General features: G+C 44.7%; 1 protein-coding gene across 1 annotated transcript; it reads right to left on the reverse strand.

Moving 5' to 3' along the window:
• Positions 1-251: 251 nt before the first annotated feature.
• LOC146348329 (glutathione S-transferase 2-like) lies at positions 252-9,790 on the reverse strand. The gene is made up of 8 exons (XM_084852864.1): positions 9,688-9,790; positions 6,895-6,973; positions 5,421-5,485; positions 4,441-4,522; positions 4,223-4,323; positions 3,828-3,923; positions 3,626-3,736; positions 252-1,180 (listed from the first exon to the last, which is right to left on the reverse strand). Exons 1-8 carry the CDS (start codon positions 9,721-9,723, stop codon positions 1,085-1,087), a joined length of 666 nt encoding a protein of 221 aa, XP_084708990.1. The 5' UTR covers positions 9,724-9,790; the 3' UTR covers positions 252-1,084.
• Positions 9,791-18,125: the final 8,335 nt, after the last annotated feature.

Here is an 18,125-nt window from a genome sequence, read left to right on the forward strand (position 1 = left end):
GAACATCAGGAAAAGCCTCCTGCCTGTTAGAGCAATACGACAATGGAACCAATGACCTAGGGAGGTGCTGGGCTCTCCCACACTGGAGGCATTCAAGATGAAGCTGGACAGCCACTTGTCAGGGATGATTTGACTTGGATTCCTGCACTGAGCAGGGGTTGTACTCGATGGTCTTATAGGCCCCTTCCAACCCTACTGTTCTATGATTCTATGAATGTTGAATTAGTTGTGGATAAATGTTGAAAAAGCATCATGTTTGTCATTTGTTTAATCAGATTATCTATTGTTCTTTATCTAGGATTATGGGGTTAGATGAAGATCTAATAACATTTTAGGTTGGAAATATGTGACAATCCTAAGGGGTTCACAAACTTTTTCTCGCCACTGTATTCCCAGCAATTTAAAGCAGGGCATTTCCCACAAAGCATTATTGTGGCACAGGCATATTTAAAAATATATTTTGTGGCAAAAAATTAGCAACACAACTGTTATTCTGTCTCAGTCACATCATGGAAATGCAGCAGGATATAAATGTAATAACAAATAATAAATAGAAACATTTCCATAGGAAAGCTACGTTTTTCTAGCAGCACTTGACCCCAACTTTAAAATGGAGGAGAGAATTACCAAGGGGAATTTGTGACCACAAACTAGGAAATAAAGAAGCCAAGACAATTTTTCAATGCCAACAACTTTTATTAGCTAATATCTTGGAATGGGGCATTAGAGCCATGGCATAATAAAGTTTACAAGCATGGAGGAATGGCAAGTCATTCCTGGGTTCACACAACACAAGTGTTGGTTGTTGTTGAACCATGGGTTGTTGTGAACCCAGCTGTGCTAACAAACCATAGTTTCTTAACCACATACAACCCACGGTTCATGACCCAACAACAAACCATGTGTTCTCTTTGTGGGTTCTTCATTGTTAACAAACTACAGATCATTAGCGCAGCTAGGTTCACACAGCACAACAACCCACATTTCAATGACAATCCACACTCAACCTTGAATGTGTGTTATCGTGTTGTGTGAACCCAGCCTGTGTCTACAAGGGTCAGCCCTGCAGGGCTCATGGTCTTCTCTACTCTTTTTTATTGCTCCAATTGGCGGTTCTCCAGAAGACAGGAGTCTTCATGTAACGGCTAGAATTCATGTAGGCAGAAATCTTCTCCAAGGCCTGCAGAGAAAGCCAGCAGAAGGATCTTTATTAGCTAACAATATCATTACACATTGCAATAGTTTAAACCAAACTCATGAAGAAAACTGCAAATGGCTCTTTAGTATCTGGGAGCCTTCAGCTTTATTTGTTTATTTATTTATTTATTTACTTACTGTAAATTAGCCATGACATGGGGCAGGTGGCATTTTTAAAATATACAAGCTTATCACGACCTTTGCCACCATTCAATCCATCCTAGTATGGCAGGTCTTTCCACGGTGTGCGTGCAGCAAGAGCTGGTTTGCTGTAAATCAGAGTGCAGGTTCTGCCCTGCACATGAGGGGAGGGTGTGGGGTGTCTGTTTCAGCTTCCCCAACCTGGTGCTGTACAGATGCCAGCATGGCCAATGGTAAGGAATGCTGAGAGTTGTAGTCCAAAACAACGGGAGGGAGCCAGGTTGGGGAAGATGGGGTTTCATGGCGCTGGGCACACACTGTAGCCACATTTCTAGGCAGCTGCCCGCAACAGCTTAGAGCAGGCGTGAACCACTTCAGGAGGTCCGGGGGCTGGTTTTGTCCCCCACACTGCAGACTGACCCCCTGGCAGGGTGCACCTCCCCCCTCCAATAGCATTGAAAAAAACGAAATAAAAAATTTAAACATTATGAAATAAAAATAAACTGAAAATTAGCATCCAGAGCAGCTAGAGTGCACAAAGGGTCAAAATTAGCTTGTTTGCCCTGTAGCTACAGAGTACCGAAAGAGTCAAAATGTCCACTTCAGACATTTCTTTTTCTTCCTTTTTTACAACTGGGTCAGGCAGTACAGTGGAGGCCAGCGGTGGCTGTATGTGGCCCATGGGCTCCATGTTGCCCACCCCGGGCTAGAGAGAGCCAAACAAAGCACTAGCGAGGAGTAGAGCATAACCCTATTATGTTCTGGAAAGACACATTTTATGCAATTCCCACCAGTCAGTCATACCACCCGCCCAGTGATGTGTGTGTGTGTGTGTTTGTTTTGCCTCCCCGCAGGGGGATGGGGAGGAATAGTCATCCTAATGTTCAGCCTTGTGTTTTTTTTTAAAAAAAGAAAAAAGCCAGACACAAAGCTAGTGTTGGAACGTGCATCTCCTAAGAAAGGGAAAGCACAGCATCTCTAAAAGAAATTCCACAAAAAGCAGATGACTAACCTTTGCGGGGGGGGGGGAAATCAAGTGGTCAAAACTTTTAGTTAATACTTAAGTCAGCTGTATTGCCCTTTGCCACACCAGAGAAGTAACACTGATTTAAGCATTAACCAAAGACTCCTCAAGCCCAGATCTCGAAAAGCTATTGCAGCAGCTTAAACAATGTCATCAATTCCTGCCAAGGAAGGAGTTGGGAGGTGACTCTTCCCATGCCCTTGCAGCAGGTGCTTAGTTACCATTTTCAATATTATATGGATAGGGGAGCACTCTTGCACTGGAACTTGGAAGTGCAGTTTTCAATTATTTTTATGTTTTGCATAAACCACAGCATGCTGGTTTGTGCAAAGATCCTGGCAAGTGTCAAGCTAGGAAACTCTAGCTTACTGTTGATTAAGAAACCAGGAAAATAAACCAGGATCAGGAGGAGAGGGAGGAGTATTTGTTCCTAGCTTCATAAATCATAGGTGATATTGCAGTCTTTTAATTCATACAGACAAGATTCTGCCTCTTACACCTGTGTCACCAAATGTGGTGTCAGAGGTTGTTCCTTGCTGAAGGGTATGACCCAGTTCAGATGAACCATGGTTTATTAAGCCTGGGTTGACTGTTTGAAAAGACAGAGATTAGGGATAAGTGGACTGTGTTTAATCCAGTCCATGTTTTGCGGATTATCAGGTGTCGTCCACTCTGTCGTCTGCTCATTGATGGATTCAGATATTCTGCCCCCTCCCCTTTGGAAATATATGCCCCAAACATTCACTACAGTTTATGGAACTTTCACTGGTACATAACATTTTGTGTATTTTTCTGAGCATCCTGTAAAATCAATGAGCAGAGTGCACAAGAAAATGATTAGTACACAGCAGAGGCTGAAGATACATGAGATATGTATAAAATGTTGGTGTTTTAATGGCATATACAGTGCCATATTTTACAGCAACCTTTGTAATTTTGTACAACCAAATTTGTGTACAATTCCAGAAAAATTAAAAAATGGTCTGCAAGTCTGTATGACATGGAAAAGCCGGTGCTCTGCGGATTCTGTGGGTTGGATTCAGAGAAATCCAATGTCATTTCGATCCGTTGTGGATTTCTCCAACATCCCTAGTAAGGTCTTGTTTGTATCAATTAGGGATTGCAACATCAAGTGATATGGTAGAATGTAGGCAGATCTGGGGAAGATCAGTTGTGGTGAGGATCACGTTCACTTTGCTATCGATAAAAACAACCTTCAATGACCTGTGCTGGAAATCCAGCATAAATCACAGTAAAATTCACCTCAAAGCGGTCGAGGAAATCCTTGAGATTTCTGAATGGATCAAGGCATTTTGGCTCAAACATCCGTTGCTGATCCAGGATATCATACACAAGGAAATCTACATAGGTGATCTACAAAATTTGAAAAAGGAAAACATTTTAAATTGAAACAGAAAACTTGAGATATCTCAGTCTCTATATTAATCACATTCAGCTCACATACCTTCTTCCCTAAAAACCATTTTCTGTCCCCCAGAAACTGGGAGAACAGCTTGAGCTTCCCGGGTAGTTGCTCCAAGTACTCAGGCTTGAGTTTTTCCTGCAAGAAGAGGTGGTTGAATATAATATTCAGACTCATTTCCAGCTAAGCTTTTGTGAAGTTTGAACTATTAACTCCTCATTCCTAGGCTTCTTCTTCTCTTTTCTTCTCTTCCACCACCCAGCTCTAAACACAGAGCTTTTGTTCCCCTTCCAATCTCAGGCTTATTTATTAAGCCTTACATAACTGCTGACTTCCTGCCCACTCACTTCATATTTATCCCTAAGCAATTCTCAAATTATCTGCTGAATTCCTGATCTGAACCAATTTGGAAGGAGGGCACAAACCACAAAACTCACAAAATCTGGGTTGTAGCACAATCTTGCAAATCCCATTCGCAAATCCATGACCTGGTTCTCAAGTATATCCATTCTGATAATTTCTTCTTCACTCTCACCACCTATGGCAAAGCAACACATACAGAACGTAAGGCTTTCCTGCCAATCAACTATTCAGCAACAATATATTTTAATTTTAAGCTGGCATCTAAATAATCACTGGCATCAAAACCACTCACACATCTTGTGCTTGCGTGCAATGTATCGCAAGATGGCATTGCTCTGTGTAATCTTTCTCTCACCATCAATTAGATATGGGAGCTAGGGAAAGAGAAGGACGTTAATGGTACCAGTGAAATTACATGTTACTTCATCAACCAGTCATCCTCACTGAATAACTTCCAACTGTCCTAGGATAAACAGTAGGAATGTGCCTATTTGAAGATTATCTAAGCAGAAATGGCCTGAAGAAAGAATACACTGCTGGATGCTAAATCTGTTAATCAAGGCCTTCAGACAATGGACACAGGAATTCTGCTCAGAATCTTTCAGTGGTCAAAAAAATACTGCAGTCACTTGAAGACGGGATTAGGCAAGCACTGGACTCCAACAGCTACCTCAATTGGCAGTCTCTATGGAAAAGAACAGGGAAGGAGCAGCAGCGACAGCAAATAAGCCATTTATTTCCCCTCTTGTCTAGCTCCTTCCTTTTTTTGGCACACAGCTGCTTTTGGTTCTTCCCTCCTTCCCCAGTATTCCAAATCCTACATCAAGATAAAACAACATCTCTAGTCTGAATGATATACATTTAAACTCGAACACTGGAAGGTTGCACAAGGGAGTTTTTGCTGTGGGATTTCCAGGGCCTTGCTCTTTTTTTTGAAGTTACAGTTGCTGAAAATTCCTGACGTCTAGCTTACTTTGGGCCTGTGCTCAAGCAAAAGGCCAAGAATTCACGGGAGATGCCAAGCTCACCCTAGCCTGCTGCTTTAGATTCTTCTCACACACGGTCCTGGTTGTCAATTGGGCTGCAATCTTGACTTGAAGGAGCGCACAATGAAGCAGAGTCAGACAAGGCAGTTTGCGCGTCAGGCGTGCCTTTGCAAGAGCATGGGCAGGCCCATTCCCTACTTACTCTCACTCACCCAATGTGAGCAGCAGCAAACTGCCCCCCCACACACAATGACACATTTCTGGTTATGCCACAGCTGCTACATACATTTGGGAAGTCCAAGCCCAGCTTCTCCTTCACACTCGTCCACTGACTTGTGTCGATATTCGGAGCTGTAAGTATAGATATGAACAGTAAATGCCAAGTCCACTTCTGAAGCTGCCCAGGTTTATTTTCTCCTTTATATCCAGCTTCTTCCTGGTCTCAGCTGGGAGTTGTCCAAATGTGTCCAATGGCCCCAAAAGCTTAGACACACCTGATTTTCGCTCATTCCTAAGGGGCTATTATTAACAGTTTGTAGGTCCCCCCCCCCAAAGTAAGAGCTTATACCCCTATATTCTTTGTGAGGGAGTTGTTATGAAAATGGCATACAGCATAGAGGCGGCCCTAGCTAAGAAACCTGCACAATTTCATAAGGATAGGTGCAGGGGCTAGGGAGTTATGATGAATGAAAAACAGTTTAAGACTTCTTTTGCTTTCTCCTCAGTTGGCACCAAAGTCACAGAAAATGCAGTAAGACAGGGTGGGTGATGGAAGTGGAACATGCAATGGCAGACATAGAAGGGGTTGAATATCCAGCATTTTTCAAGCAAGCACCCAACGCAACACCCTCCCAGGTCCCACAGATCCCACAAAAATGGCGTTTACATTCCTGCTCCTGGGAGCAAGAACTAGCAAAAAGCCCAGAATACTGGAACAGTCTTGCAGTGTATTGTTTCAATATCCCTGACCCACAGCACTGGGACTGCCCTGTTTAAACCATCCACTGTGATTAGAAGCTATAGCTGTCAGCCACAAATGTCCCCCCACCTTCTTTCCCCTTCTCCCTGCCCCCCGAAAGCTTGAGGAGAAATGTATCAGTTTTGCAGACACACTGCCTGGGTCTCTGTATTCCTTCAAATCACTAAGGAAGTTTCATGAGGGTTCCGATCTGGATTCAATCTGCTTTGGAGGAGCCCTGCCTTGCTTCAGAAAGTAGGGCCAGTGGTTACACCAGGAGTTAATTCCCCTTCTTGCCAGTCAAATTAAAACCATGAATCACTTCAAAACTTTTCTATCTGAGTCAAAGTGTTCTTGGATATCTTGCTTTCTCTGCTCTCCTCCCATTTCCATGAATAAGTAATTCAAACAAACTAAGCAAGACAAAAAAGAAAAATGGGCAATAATCTCAGCTGTTCAAGTGAGTTATTCTTGCTCAAAATATATTATATCATTTCTGTACTATGGGGACGGTCAGTGATAAAATGTGGCAGAGGAGTAAAGATCACTGTAGAAGAGAAGTTTCTGTTAGCCTCTATGTATCAAGATGGTGGGGGACAGGATGGAGCTCTTTTGAGGATTCCCCTGCATTTCTCAGTTCCAGAGGAAAATACCGAGAGTTTTAAGAGACGCAAGTCATCATGCCAAAGCAATCTGACATTTCAGAGCATAAAGGTAATTACCACCTCCTCTTGGCAGACCCAACATTTGGTAAGCAGAGATATGCCACTCTTGAACCTGGAAGATCCTTTCAGCTCCTTACCTTCTCCTTGAGTGCTATACTGTTTGTCCTCGTATGAGGTTTCTGTATATTCTAGAAGTAGTCTGATTGTATGGGCAAGCTGCAGAAAGGTAGAGAGAAAGAATTACTGGAAGGATATGAGTATCCTGGAGGATAAGGCTATCAATGGCAGCTAATGATGATGGCTATATATTACCTCCAGTATCGGAATTGGGCAGTATGCCTGCCTCTGTACATCAGTTGCTGGGAAACAAGAGTGGGAGGGTGCTATTGCACTTGTGTCCTGCTTGTGGACTTCCCATGGGCAACTGGTGGGCAACTGGTGGGCAACTGGTGGGCAAGGCTCTAATTCTGTTCTTAAGGGCATAATCCTATGCATGTTTAGACAGAAAAAGCCCTGGAACTCCCAGCATACCCCAGCCAACATAGCTGGCTGGGGCATGCTGGAAGTTGCACGACTTTTTTCTGTCTAAACATGCACAGCATTGCACCCTAAGATAATCAGGGCTAGCTTGGCCACAGTGGTACAGGCACGAGTAACCTGAAGTCCAGATTATTGCAATGTGCTTTATGTGTGCGGCAGGGGGACTGACCAGGAGCGGAAGCTGCCGTACAACACGTTGGATGTGTCATGCGTGCAGCTCTGCTCTCCCTGCCCTGGAAGCCCCCCTAGAATGCCCCCTTTCAGTCGCTCCGCACTCCTCTTCCAAGCACGGAGGACAGGGCTTTTCCATGCTGCCTCTGAGGCAGCGCAGATGACGGGGGAGGTCGGTTTTCTGGGAACCAACCTCAGGGCACAGGCTCCAAGGTTGGTTCCCGGAAATGAGCATATCCTATGGCCTTCTGGACAATGTCTAGTGACCATAGGATTGCTTCCCTAATTATTTTTTTAAGGCAAGCTTTTCCTGAATGAGAAGCTATGATTTTATTGATATAACTTGATTTTACATATTTTTATTCTTTTGCTTTTTTAATCCCCCCCCCCCATTCCTTCCCTATTGACTACTTGGGATCATTTTTAGATGTAGAGCAGTTTATAACATCTGTAAATAAATACATAAAGGGTGTGTTCCTGTGCATGTTTAGACAGGAAAAAAAGTTCTACAGCTCCTAGCATTCCCCAGCCAGCCATACTGGCTGGGGAATGCTGGGCATTGCAGGGTTTTTTTCTGTCTAAACATGTATAGGATTGTGCACAAAATAAATAATGTACGTGAAGCATGCACTGAAACATACAGAAATACTAGACACTTTTATCTAGCACTATTATGAATGCAGCCTAACAGTACAGGTTTCCCCATTGATAGTTATATAACAAGAATATTGAGTCGCAGTACTAAATGTGGAATATTGATTGAGCACTACATCTCCCCTTCCCAAACAGGGCCTCTATGAGCACGTGTCAAGGGCTCCTTGGAGGCTTCTCTCAGTCTAATCCAGTAGCCAAGTCCAGACACAGACAAAGGGATTCCTTTCAAAGCTTTATTCTTCTTTTACAACTTAACAACTCTACAGGTAGCAACTAGATCTGAGCAGCACAGTACCTATGCCCTAAGTTGGAACAGTTGGTCCCCGTTTGAAAGGGAATTACTGGCAGACCCCTGAACTTAAGGACTAGGGAGAGTCCCTCCCCTTTTCCCTTGGATCCTCTGGGCGCAGCCATTGTATGCGCGCCAACCAGGCACTACGCCTCCTTTCTGCGCCCTCCATTTGGTGCCGCTCTCTGCGTCGGTGTCGCACGTCCACCAAGTCTACTTCCTGCGCTCAGTCACTCCCTTGACTGCTATCTAATCTAGGAATGCTGGTGGGAGGAATCTCCGTCAGCTGTGGGCCCAGGGAAAGAGGAGCGTGCTCCTCTCCCAGGAGCGACTGCTCTTCCTCAGAATCAGAACTACTCTGGGATTCTATGGGCTCAGTGTCCACCCTGACAGCACGATTATCAGCCCCGATACTGAACAGAGACCTCCAAAGACAAGAGTTGCTCTACCTACACACCTGAGGAAGGAGGGATCCAAGTCTGCCTGCGGGGCTGACTTTCCAAAAAGGTGAAGCAGTTGCCACGGCCCCTCCCCCCCTCTCCATGCCACACCTTTTTCATTAATCTGTTAGTCAATCGTGTATTTTCTGCTTAGGTCCCTTCATTTTCAAGTGCAAGAGCTGATGCTGCCTAGGAAGCGGGGGAGGAAAGCAGCTCCAGCCAATTCCCCAGGAGGAAGGCATGTCCCTAAGTCTGCGCCCGCTAAGCCCCACTAAAGGAAAGGGGGATTATACTGGAGAGAAGGGGGAACCACTTATCATGCAATCCTATACATCAGTGCTGAAAAGCAAGGCCAAGGTAAGTGTGAGTCAGTGGAGGCTGCTGGCTCCGATTCTGGTGGGGCTGTAAATCCATTCTGGGTTTCAGCCAGAACCACCCAGAACTCTAAGGAAGCTATCCAAGGTGCTGAACCCAAACTAGGTTCAGCACCTTGGATAGCTCCTTTGGAGTTCTGGCTGAACCCCAACATGGAATCTCAGCCCCACCGAAATCGGAGCCACCAGCCTCCACTAGTGTGAGTATATAGGACTGCAGCCTTAAGCTCTAGGGCTGCAGCAGCCCCATTTTCCTCACAGCGGCTCTGCGACGTTTGACGAGCAGGGGCAAAGCAGCGGGTTCCGCCCCTGCAGATGCATCTTCGTAAAACTATACCGGTTGCATGTCTGCCTCTCGGCCACACACAGCCTCTGGCCGTCAAAAGACAAAGAAGAGCCTCAACGTTATTTGGAAGGCTCAGAGCGCCGCTAGTCGAGACGCTGCCCCAGCCCCTGACTTACCCCACGGATATCCCAGTAGCCCAGCGTGACTCCCATTTTCCTCGCGTGGCGAACTTCGACGCCCGCCGGCTGTCCACAGGCTCAGGCAGAAGCAGGCGCCTCTTCCCTGCCAAGAGCGAGAGCCGCTTTTAAACTCGCCCGGCCGGTTTCCAGAGGGGAACGTAGATGGCCGACACCCAACGCCAGCCTCACGTTCAGGATGCTCCGCCCCAAGCCCTCTCGCCGCCTGGCCGGGCGCAGTCCTCTCCCCGACGCCACGGAGGGCCGCGGGCGAGCCGGACTCAGCCATTCCCCGGGCCCTCCGCGCAGCCCGTGGGGAGCAAGCACCCAGCTTCAGATGGCTTTCAGAACCCGATCCCTTCGGCCAAAGCAGAGGCCAATATCCTGTAGAACTCTCTTTGCAAGGAAGACCCGGATGGAGGGGCCTGTTCGGATCGTTCAGGCCTTGGACCCTTTTCGTAGTGGGTGGGGCGGCGAGGCTTCGCTCGCGCCGCGGTTCACATTCTTTCAAAAGTTCCTGCCCCGCTGGAGCGAAAACTTGCAGTTGCATAATCCTACTCAAAGGACGGGGGTAGGGGAGCAATTACACACTACGTTATAAAGGATCTCTGTTGGGACTGGTGTTTTGTATTTTTTTTCATAAATAATCTGGAGTTAGGGGTGAGCAGTAGTATGGCTATGCTTGTGGATCATCCTAAATTATTTAGGATGAGAGTTGTAGGAGATTTTTCTGTCTGAACAAGGATAGGATCATGCCCAAAATACATAATGTATGTGAAGCATGCACTGAAACATTCAGAAGTGCTAGAAAAAACTGTCCAGTATTATTATGACTGCAGCCTAATGGTACACGGCTCCTCCTCCCTCTCCATGCCACATCTTTTTCATTAATCTGTTATTCAATCATGTGTTTCTCCTTCATTTCTAAGTGCAAGGGGTAGGAAAAGAGCTCCAAAAGGACCTCTCCAAACTGGGGAATCGGTACTAGAATGGCAAATGCAGTTCAGTGTAAGCAAGTGTAAAATGGTGCAGATTGGGGCAAAAAATCCTAACTAGGTGAGGTCTTAGCTGGCAGCGACTGACCAGGAAAGAGAACTTGGGATCATGGTAGATGGCTCAATGAAAATGTCAACTCAGTGTGCAGCAGCTGTGAAAAAGGCAAAGTCCAAAGGCAAAGTTGGGAATTACTAGATAAGGGATTAAAAAGAAAACGGCAAATATTTCAGTGCCTTTATACAAACCTGTGGAGTGACCACATTGGGAATATTGCATAAAGTTCTGGTCAATGCACCTTTAAAAGACTATTCTAGAGCTGGAAAAGGTACACAAATTGCCAAACAGTCAGGGGAGCAACACCCCTATGAAGAAAGTTTACAGTGTTTGGGGCTTCCTAGTTTAGAAAAGAGGCAAGTAAGAAGGGGGGACACGATAGAGGTGTATAAAATTATGCATGGTGTGGAGAAACTGTATAGGAAGCTTTTCCTCCCTCTTTCATAATACTAGAACCTAGGATCACCCAATGACACTGAATGGTTCAGGACAGACAAAAGGAAGTGCATTCACTAATTGCTACCAGAAAATGTGGTGATGGCGGTCAACTTGGATGGCATTGAAAGGGAATTAGAAATATTAATGGAGGATAAAGTTGCCAATGGCTGCTGGTCATGATAGCTATATTCTACTTCCCGGATCAGAGGCACTTGGCCTCCGAATATCAGCCATTGGCAGTTGAGGCCGGTGGCTCCGATGTCAGTGGGGTAGTGGAGCACCTTGGATAGCTCCTTTAGAGTTCTGACTGAAATCCAGAGCGGATCCACTGCCCCACTGACATCGGAGCCACCAGCATCCACTGGTCACTGGGGAACAGCAGTAGTGGGCTATTTCTTTTATGTCCCACTTTTGGGCTTCCCAGAGGCATCTGGCTGGTCACTGTGGAAAATAGGACGCTGTACAAGGTAAGTGTTTTTCTTATCCAGCAAGGATCTTGTGTCATTCACATACAGTATACGGTTAAGGAATACTGCATTTAGAAAATATTTACCCATTTTACAGATGGGAATACTGAGACTTGGACAACTTGCCCAAGAAAGTCAGCAAATCCAGGCAGAGGTGGCAGAGAGTGTACCTGTGGCCAAACATTTCAAGCACAAGCTTAAAACAGCCAGCCAGGAGCAGGTGCCCAGAGGGCTCAAGAAATGGATGGGGCAGGGACATGGGAGAGACAAAGGTCACAGGCACCCACACCTCCAGCAAAAAGGCTATGAAAAGGCGCTCCCTTCCATGACGCTTGGAATTGGGGGCAGGGGGGGGAATCCATCCGCAGCCATAGTATACTAGGGCTTTATTGGGGAGGGGGCAATTCCGTTAACCCTACCCCATATACCTTGGGGCATCTATTACCATCAGGTTCTGGTAATTCCAGGAAACTGCTTCCACAATGAAGCAATGTTGAAGATGCAGGCAACAGGATGTAGATGGAGAAAGAGCAAAAATGTCATCATCATGATTTCTACTGGTTGGATAAATAGCTGAGATGATTAGGCACCTGCAGTTAAAATTTCCTGTTGTAATGAAACTGGACATCTTAACAAGCTGTTAAACACTGGAGAAACAACTCTCTGTTCCCTTTCACCCACTGGTGAAAAATGGATGGGGCTTGGCACAACAGACATAGAGGTGTTGAGGGCCAAATGCGGCCTGTGGGACATAGGTTGCCCACATGCAATCTAAGCAGTAGTTCAAGGACAATTGCACATCAAAGCCAAAGTATATTATTAAGAATTGGGGGTTGATGTTTAATTTATTAAAAATGTGGGTTGGCTAGAGAGTAATAATGTGTGAAGAAATGCTGAAGAAGTTGTCTCTACTGGGTGGTGGTGTAATGGAGCCAGGGCCTGCAGGGACAAAGCACCCACACTTTTTGATTAGCAGGGATGCTGACGTCATCTGCCACCCCCCTCAGTCACCCCTGTTTCCTCTGAGCTTAGCTGCAGTTCTCACAGTAGCTGGGGGGGAAAGGATTCTCTGAGCAACAATGTATTGTTATCTATTGTAATGCAAAATATTCTGGAGGTGGCTTGGTCTAGAATGGGCATTTAAGACCTATTAGCGTTTATAAATAAATGACCTTTATAAAAGACCTGGAGATGAAAACCGCTAGAACTGGTTTGTTGATATGGATCAACACAACTACCCACATTTTTGGACTCTTCTTGGGGCAGTGACTATGGTGATTATCCTGATGAGTGCCTTGGCTTCCAAATTTACCACTGTGCTACTGCTACTGGGGCTTATCCAGACTCTCTGTGGATGTATGTTCCAATTACATGGCTATCCTTTGTGAGATATGACAACCACCGCCTCCAAGTCCCAAACTAAAGTGGTTAATATTGCAATATTTCTAGACCACATATAATAGGAGGGAGGGAGTTAGATTAGCTGTGATGGGATAACAGCTTTTGGTAAATCAATTACTTGAGATGATTCAGCAACTGCTGAACAAGTAAGAGATTAATTTTAAAAAGATGCACCAGGCGTTTTTGTCCCACATGAAGCTCTGTGGGAAGAGTGCTCAAATTCTGTGAAAGCATCAATGCAGCTGGCTTATACTGGGCTGGTGGTGGGGTTGTCGCTTGTTCAGACCTTTTTGTTTCTTCTTGTCACCTTGTTTGGCCACATTTAAAATGACGAGTCTTGTCAATCTTCACAGAGTGCAGAGAGTTATTTTATTCCAGGAATACAGGGAGGCTGTCTGTATAACTGAAACAGTTTTCTAGCTCTCCCTAGCTAGTATGTTCTCCCTCTTCTCTTGTTGCTGATCCAGGAGGCAGTTTCAGGAGATGAAGTTTGATCTAAGTTTGTACAAAGGATCTTATATCCCAGTTCTCCAGTGACGGCAAGGTGTTCAAGGCTTCACTCAAAATATTCAGCACTAGATCAGAATGTTTGAATAGCCATATTTTTTAAAGCAAAGCCTTTCCACTAAGTCCCAAGCTAAGTCTCACTGAGACTGTAAGCCTATGCATACTTTCCTGGGAGTAATTCCCATTGAACTCAGTGGTTCATACTTCTGACTCGACATATATAGAATGGTGCTCCAATTGATGGAGCTTTCCCCCATGCAAATAGCAGGCATAGGAAGCCTGATCCAGATTGGGACCACAGCAGGGTGCAAAGGGTTAAAGCCCCCCCAACCTCTCCCACAGACACACCAGGATTCACATCTGGGGGGGGATGGGGGAGCAGGGTGGAGAAGCAGCACTCTGACTGGAGCTGCCCCTGCCAACTGGGAAACTCACTGCAGGCTGATCTAGAGACAGTGCTGCGTAAGCCATGGTGTTGAAGAGCTGTCATCACTGATTAAGGGGGTTGCCAGTGACTGAAGGCCTTTATGATCCTGCTCTGTAGTTGCTCATTGCAATGATGCTGTTGCAGTGTTCTGCTTTAATCTTCTGCTTTGTTAATTTGCTTTTTGTTATAAATCATTAGCTGTCATCCATTTGTGTGTTTATTGTATTCTGAATCCTCAAAAGAACCGTTGCCTCTTTGCAGCACAACATTTAAATTAGGATATGCGGATTTTATGCAAATTCATGTCCTCTTTTGGGGTGGTACTTTCTGGAAATTTGTAAGTGGCCCCCTATAAACTTGCAGCTCACATATAGAATGTCATACATTACCATGGGGAATGAATATTTGTGAGCTGAGGCAAGGGTGAGAAATAACAGGAAATAAAACATTCCCCTGAAATCTAATCCAGTGCCTTTGCCAGTGACATCATGGGTTGTTCCACTGAATAAGAAGGGTATTACTTTCATTAGGGATAAAATTTACTCCTGTTTAATCTTACACCGTGATTTCACATTCTTCTGCAGTGGGGCCAGGTCAGTAGCAGCCTGCTGTGATCCTTCCCTGGGCTATTCACCATCTGATACACCTATCTTGTATTACCTCTCTTTGTTGCTTCTCCCTCTGGCCTCTGTAATCCTGCCTTACACAATATACTTCCCACAACTCTTGTGTCATTCTCTGGGCCTTCCTTCTTTGATTGTACCCCTCGGGGTTTGTTCGAGTCTCTCTGGTGTTGAAATGTCCACTGATGCAGATAGAGATATAACATTTCCTGTAATTTTGAAGCTGCAGGAAAAAAACAGTTTTTCCCTAAGGTGGAAAAAAATGAAAAATACGCAATACTTACTTTCTTATCCGCTTTGCGATTTTATTATATTTAGCAGTATATAAATATCAAAAGTAAATAAATAATCACCCCTAAATTTATTTTACTGCTTTAACGTAAAATGCATAATTCATAACGTAACACTGGGTCCCCACGGGGCCAGGCGGGGGCTCCTGCCCAGCCATTTTCACCCTCTGCAAATGAATGGAGTGATTTATCCATTCACTTGTACAAGGGGGGGGGAGAGAAGGTGACCTGCCCAAAAATGGCTGGAGGGGAGAGAAGCCCACCCCCAACCAAGGACCCTAAGGGCCAGAGCTGGTATGAAGGGCAGGCATGGTTGGGCTCTTGCTGAGGGTCCACACCCCACCAGGGGCCTTTGGACTTGTTACTTTTCTTCACCACTGCAACCTGCTTGTTCACCTGCTGCTCTTTCTGGCCCTGCCAAAAGTGAAAGTGAGAAGGATGAACTGTGGATGGGACCACCATCTTGCTTGCTGGCTCTCTGCAGATGGAAGCAATGATAAGGAAGAGGAGGGGCAGCAGGTGCTGATGATAATGGCCATGAGAAGTAGGGAAAGTCCTCTATTTGAAGGTGTCCTCTGTTTAACAAGGGAGAGCAGCGTTGCTAAAGTTACCCATCAAGAGGTAGCATCTGGATAGTGGACTAAGCAGGTACACAGGTCGCCTAGTTACATTCTTCCCCACTGTGGTGAGATGCATTTTATTCTTTTTCTTAAAAAAAAAATTATTGTGAAATTTCAGCAACAAATGTATAGAAAGAGGGAAAAAAGAAAATTATATACATACATCAATTTGTATATATCTGTATCAATGAATATATATAAAAATGCAACTTTCTAGCTACTATACATAAGTGTCAACAAAAGGGACCAGATATCCAAATAAGTATCCATTTGAAGGTGGCATCTATATGCCACCCGTTCAAATATTGAAAGCACTGTAACATCCTCAATCCACTGCATTATAGGAGGTGAGCATTTATCCTTCCAATGGAAGGGCACAGGAAATCCATTTATGCTGACTATTCGTTAATTTCAAAGCAGCAAGTAGTTAAAGAGCATGTACATAAGCAAATACTAAAGATGGTTTCAGTATTTTATTCTATTTAAATTATATTGTTTCTAAATTTGCATCTATGCATATAAATTCCCACATGCACATTTTATGCAAATCTGTGTCTTTTGGTGATACATGTTCTCTTTTTTGATGATGTGTAAGTGGGCACCCTAGTGAGATGGTTGACTGACTGAGGTAGGGGGCCTATTGAGGGTGCCTTGCCCAAGGACCGTCAAAAACTTGAGGCCAATACTGCTAGGGGCAACAGGGTCCTTGGCAGGGGGTGGGCTTCTACTCCCCCCCAGCCACTTTTAAATAGGGCAGCTTCTCTTCACCCCATGCAAACAAAGGGAGAAATTGCTCCATACACTTGCACGGGGAGAAAAAAAAGAGCCAAAGAGAAAAGAACGAGAGAGAAGCCAAAGTGATAAAGCACACATAGGGTGCACATCCATGCACGGGGGTGGGGGTGCTCCCAACATTTTTCTGATTGGCTACCTGCACACTACCACCAATTTGTGGTGGTTCCCAGGGCATGTTTTCAAATGTGCCCATGGGACAGGCTTACAAAGCTTGGGGACCCTTGACTTAGCATAGTTTGGGGCATATTTATGGGATTTACAGAGCAATCCTTTGTATGTTTACTCAGAAGTAAGAATGACTATTTAGTTGAGGATCTTACTTCCAAGTAAGCATGCATAGGACTGCAGCCTATGCATATTATAAATGACTTAATTTTGCACAAGCTAAACTGCAAATATATATATAAGAGAGAGAAAGAGAGAGAGAGTGCTTCCAGATGGCGGTCTCTTAGCTCTACCAATCAAGATACATTGACCTGGTTTGCCTGTAATAACAACTCATAGTGCGGATTGAGTATGGGTTGTCATTGAATTGTGGGTTGTCATTATGTGCGACCCCTGCACTATGGTTTAACTATGTGTTGCTAACCACAAATGATCCAGAGTTCACAACCCAAAAACAAACCATGCACTCTCTTCCTAGGTTATTTGTGGATAACAACCCGTAAGGGTTGTTCGCATGTAACAGCAGTAAATAGTGGGTTAATTAACCCACAATTTGCTGCCGTTATGAATAGCTGGGATTATGGGGTGAGATACAGACAGTCTCAAAACCAAAATACAAGTTCTAGATCACTTTTATTTAGATAGAATGCAATTTAATTCAGCTCATTCACACCTGTCACATTCATTCAGATGAATTCATTCATGTTGGAGCAACATAGCCTGGTGGCCAGCCAGGTCACATACTCAGAAGCAGGAGGTGTGCTGCATGCAGCTGCTTCTTCAGACTTCCTCGGAGTTTTGCTGATTTGGGGGTATATTAAATATTCTTTCTTCCAAGTCTTTGCGTGATGTTTACTTCTGAGCAAACAAGCTTAGGCCTACTAAACTCAATGGGACCTAAAGTAGTCATTACTGCTTCCATGTTTTAATAGGCTGTGCAGGTTTATTCAGAAATACTTCTCACGGAGTTCAGTTGGGCTTACCACCAAGTAAGTGTGTGTGAGCTGCAAGTGTATGCACACCTACATGGAGTAAGTCCCATTGAAGTCAGTGGGATGTACGTCTGAGTAAACATCCAAAGGATCAGGCTGAAAGTCATGCCTAACTTTAGGTGGATTGGGACCGATATCTTTTATGTTAGGCACCTCTCAGTCAATAGAGAATTCTTTTGTTGTTGTTCAGTCGTTCAGTCGTGTCCGACTCTTCATGACCCCATGGACCATAGCATGCCAGGCCTTCCTGTCCTGCGCTCTCTCCCGGAGCGTGCTCAAGTTCATATTCATTGCATCCATGATGCTATCTAGCCATCTCATCCTCTGCCGTCCCCTTCTCCTTTTGCCTTCAGTCTTTCCCAGCATCAGGGTCTTTTCCAGGGAGTTTTCTCTTCGCATTAGGTGGCCAAAATATTGGAGCTTCAGCTTCATTATCTGTCCTTCCAATGAGCACTCAGGGTTGATTTCCTTTAGGATGGACTGATTGAAATCTCTACCACTGTTTTCTATTTCCATAGGAAATTAAAGTAATAATTTGACAGCCTTAATGTAAAGCTATGTAATATTGTACTATTGATTAACCTATCTTTCTCCTCTATAGTAACCTTTTAGGAAGCTTGACACAATTCCCAGAAAAAATTTGCTTCAGTCTTGCAATATGTA

The sequence above is a fragment of the Heloderma suspectum genome, chromosome 4 (assembly GCF_057233095.1).
Source record: "Heloderma suspectum isolate Gila_16-S chromosome 4, 16-S_ref, whole genome shotgun sequence".
In the NCBI taxonomy this organism is placed as follows: domain Eukaryota; kingdom Metazoa; phylum Chordata; class Lepidosauria; order Squamata; family Helodermatidae; genus Heloderma; species Heloderma suspectum.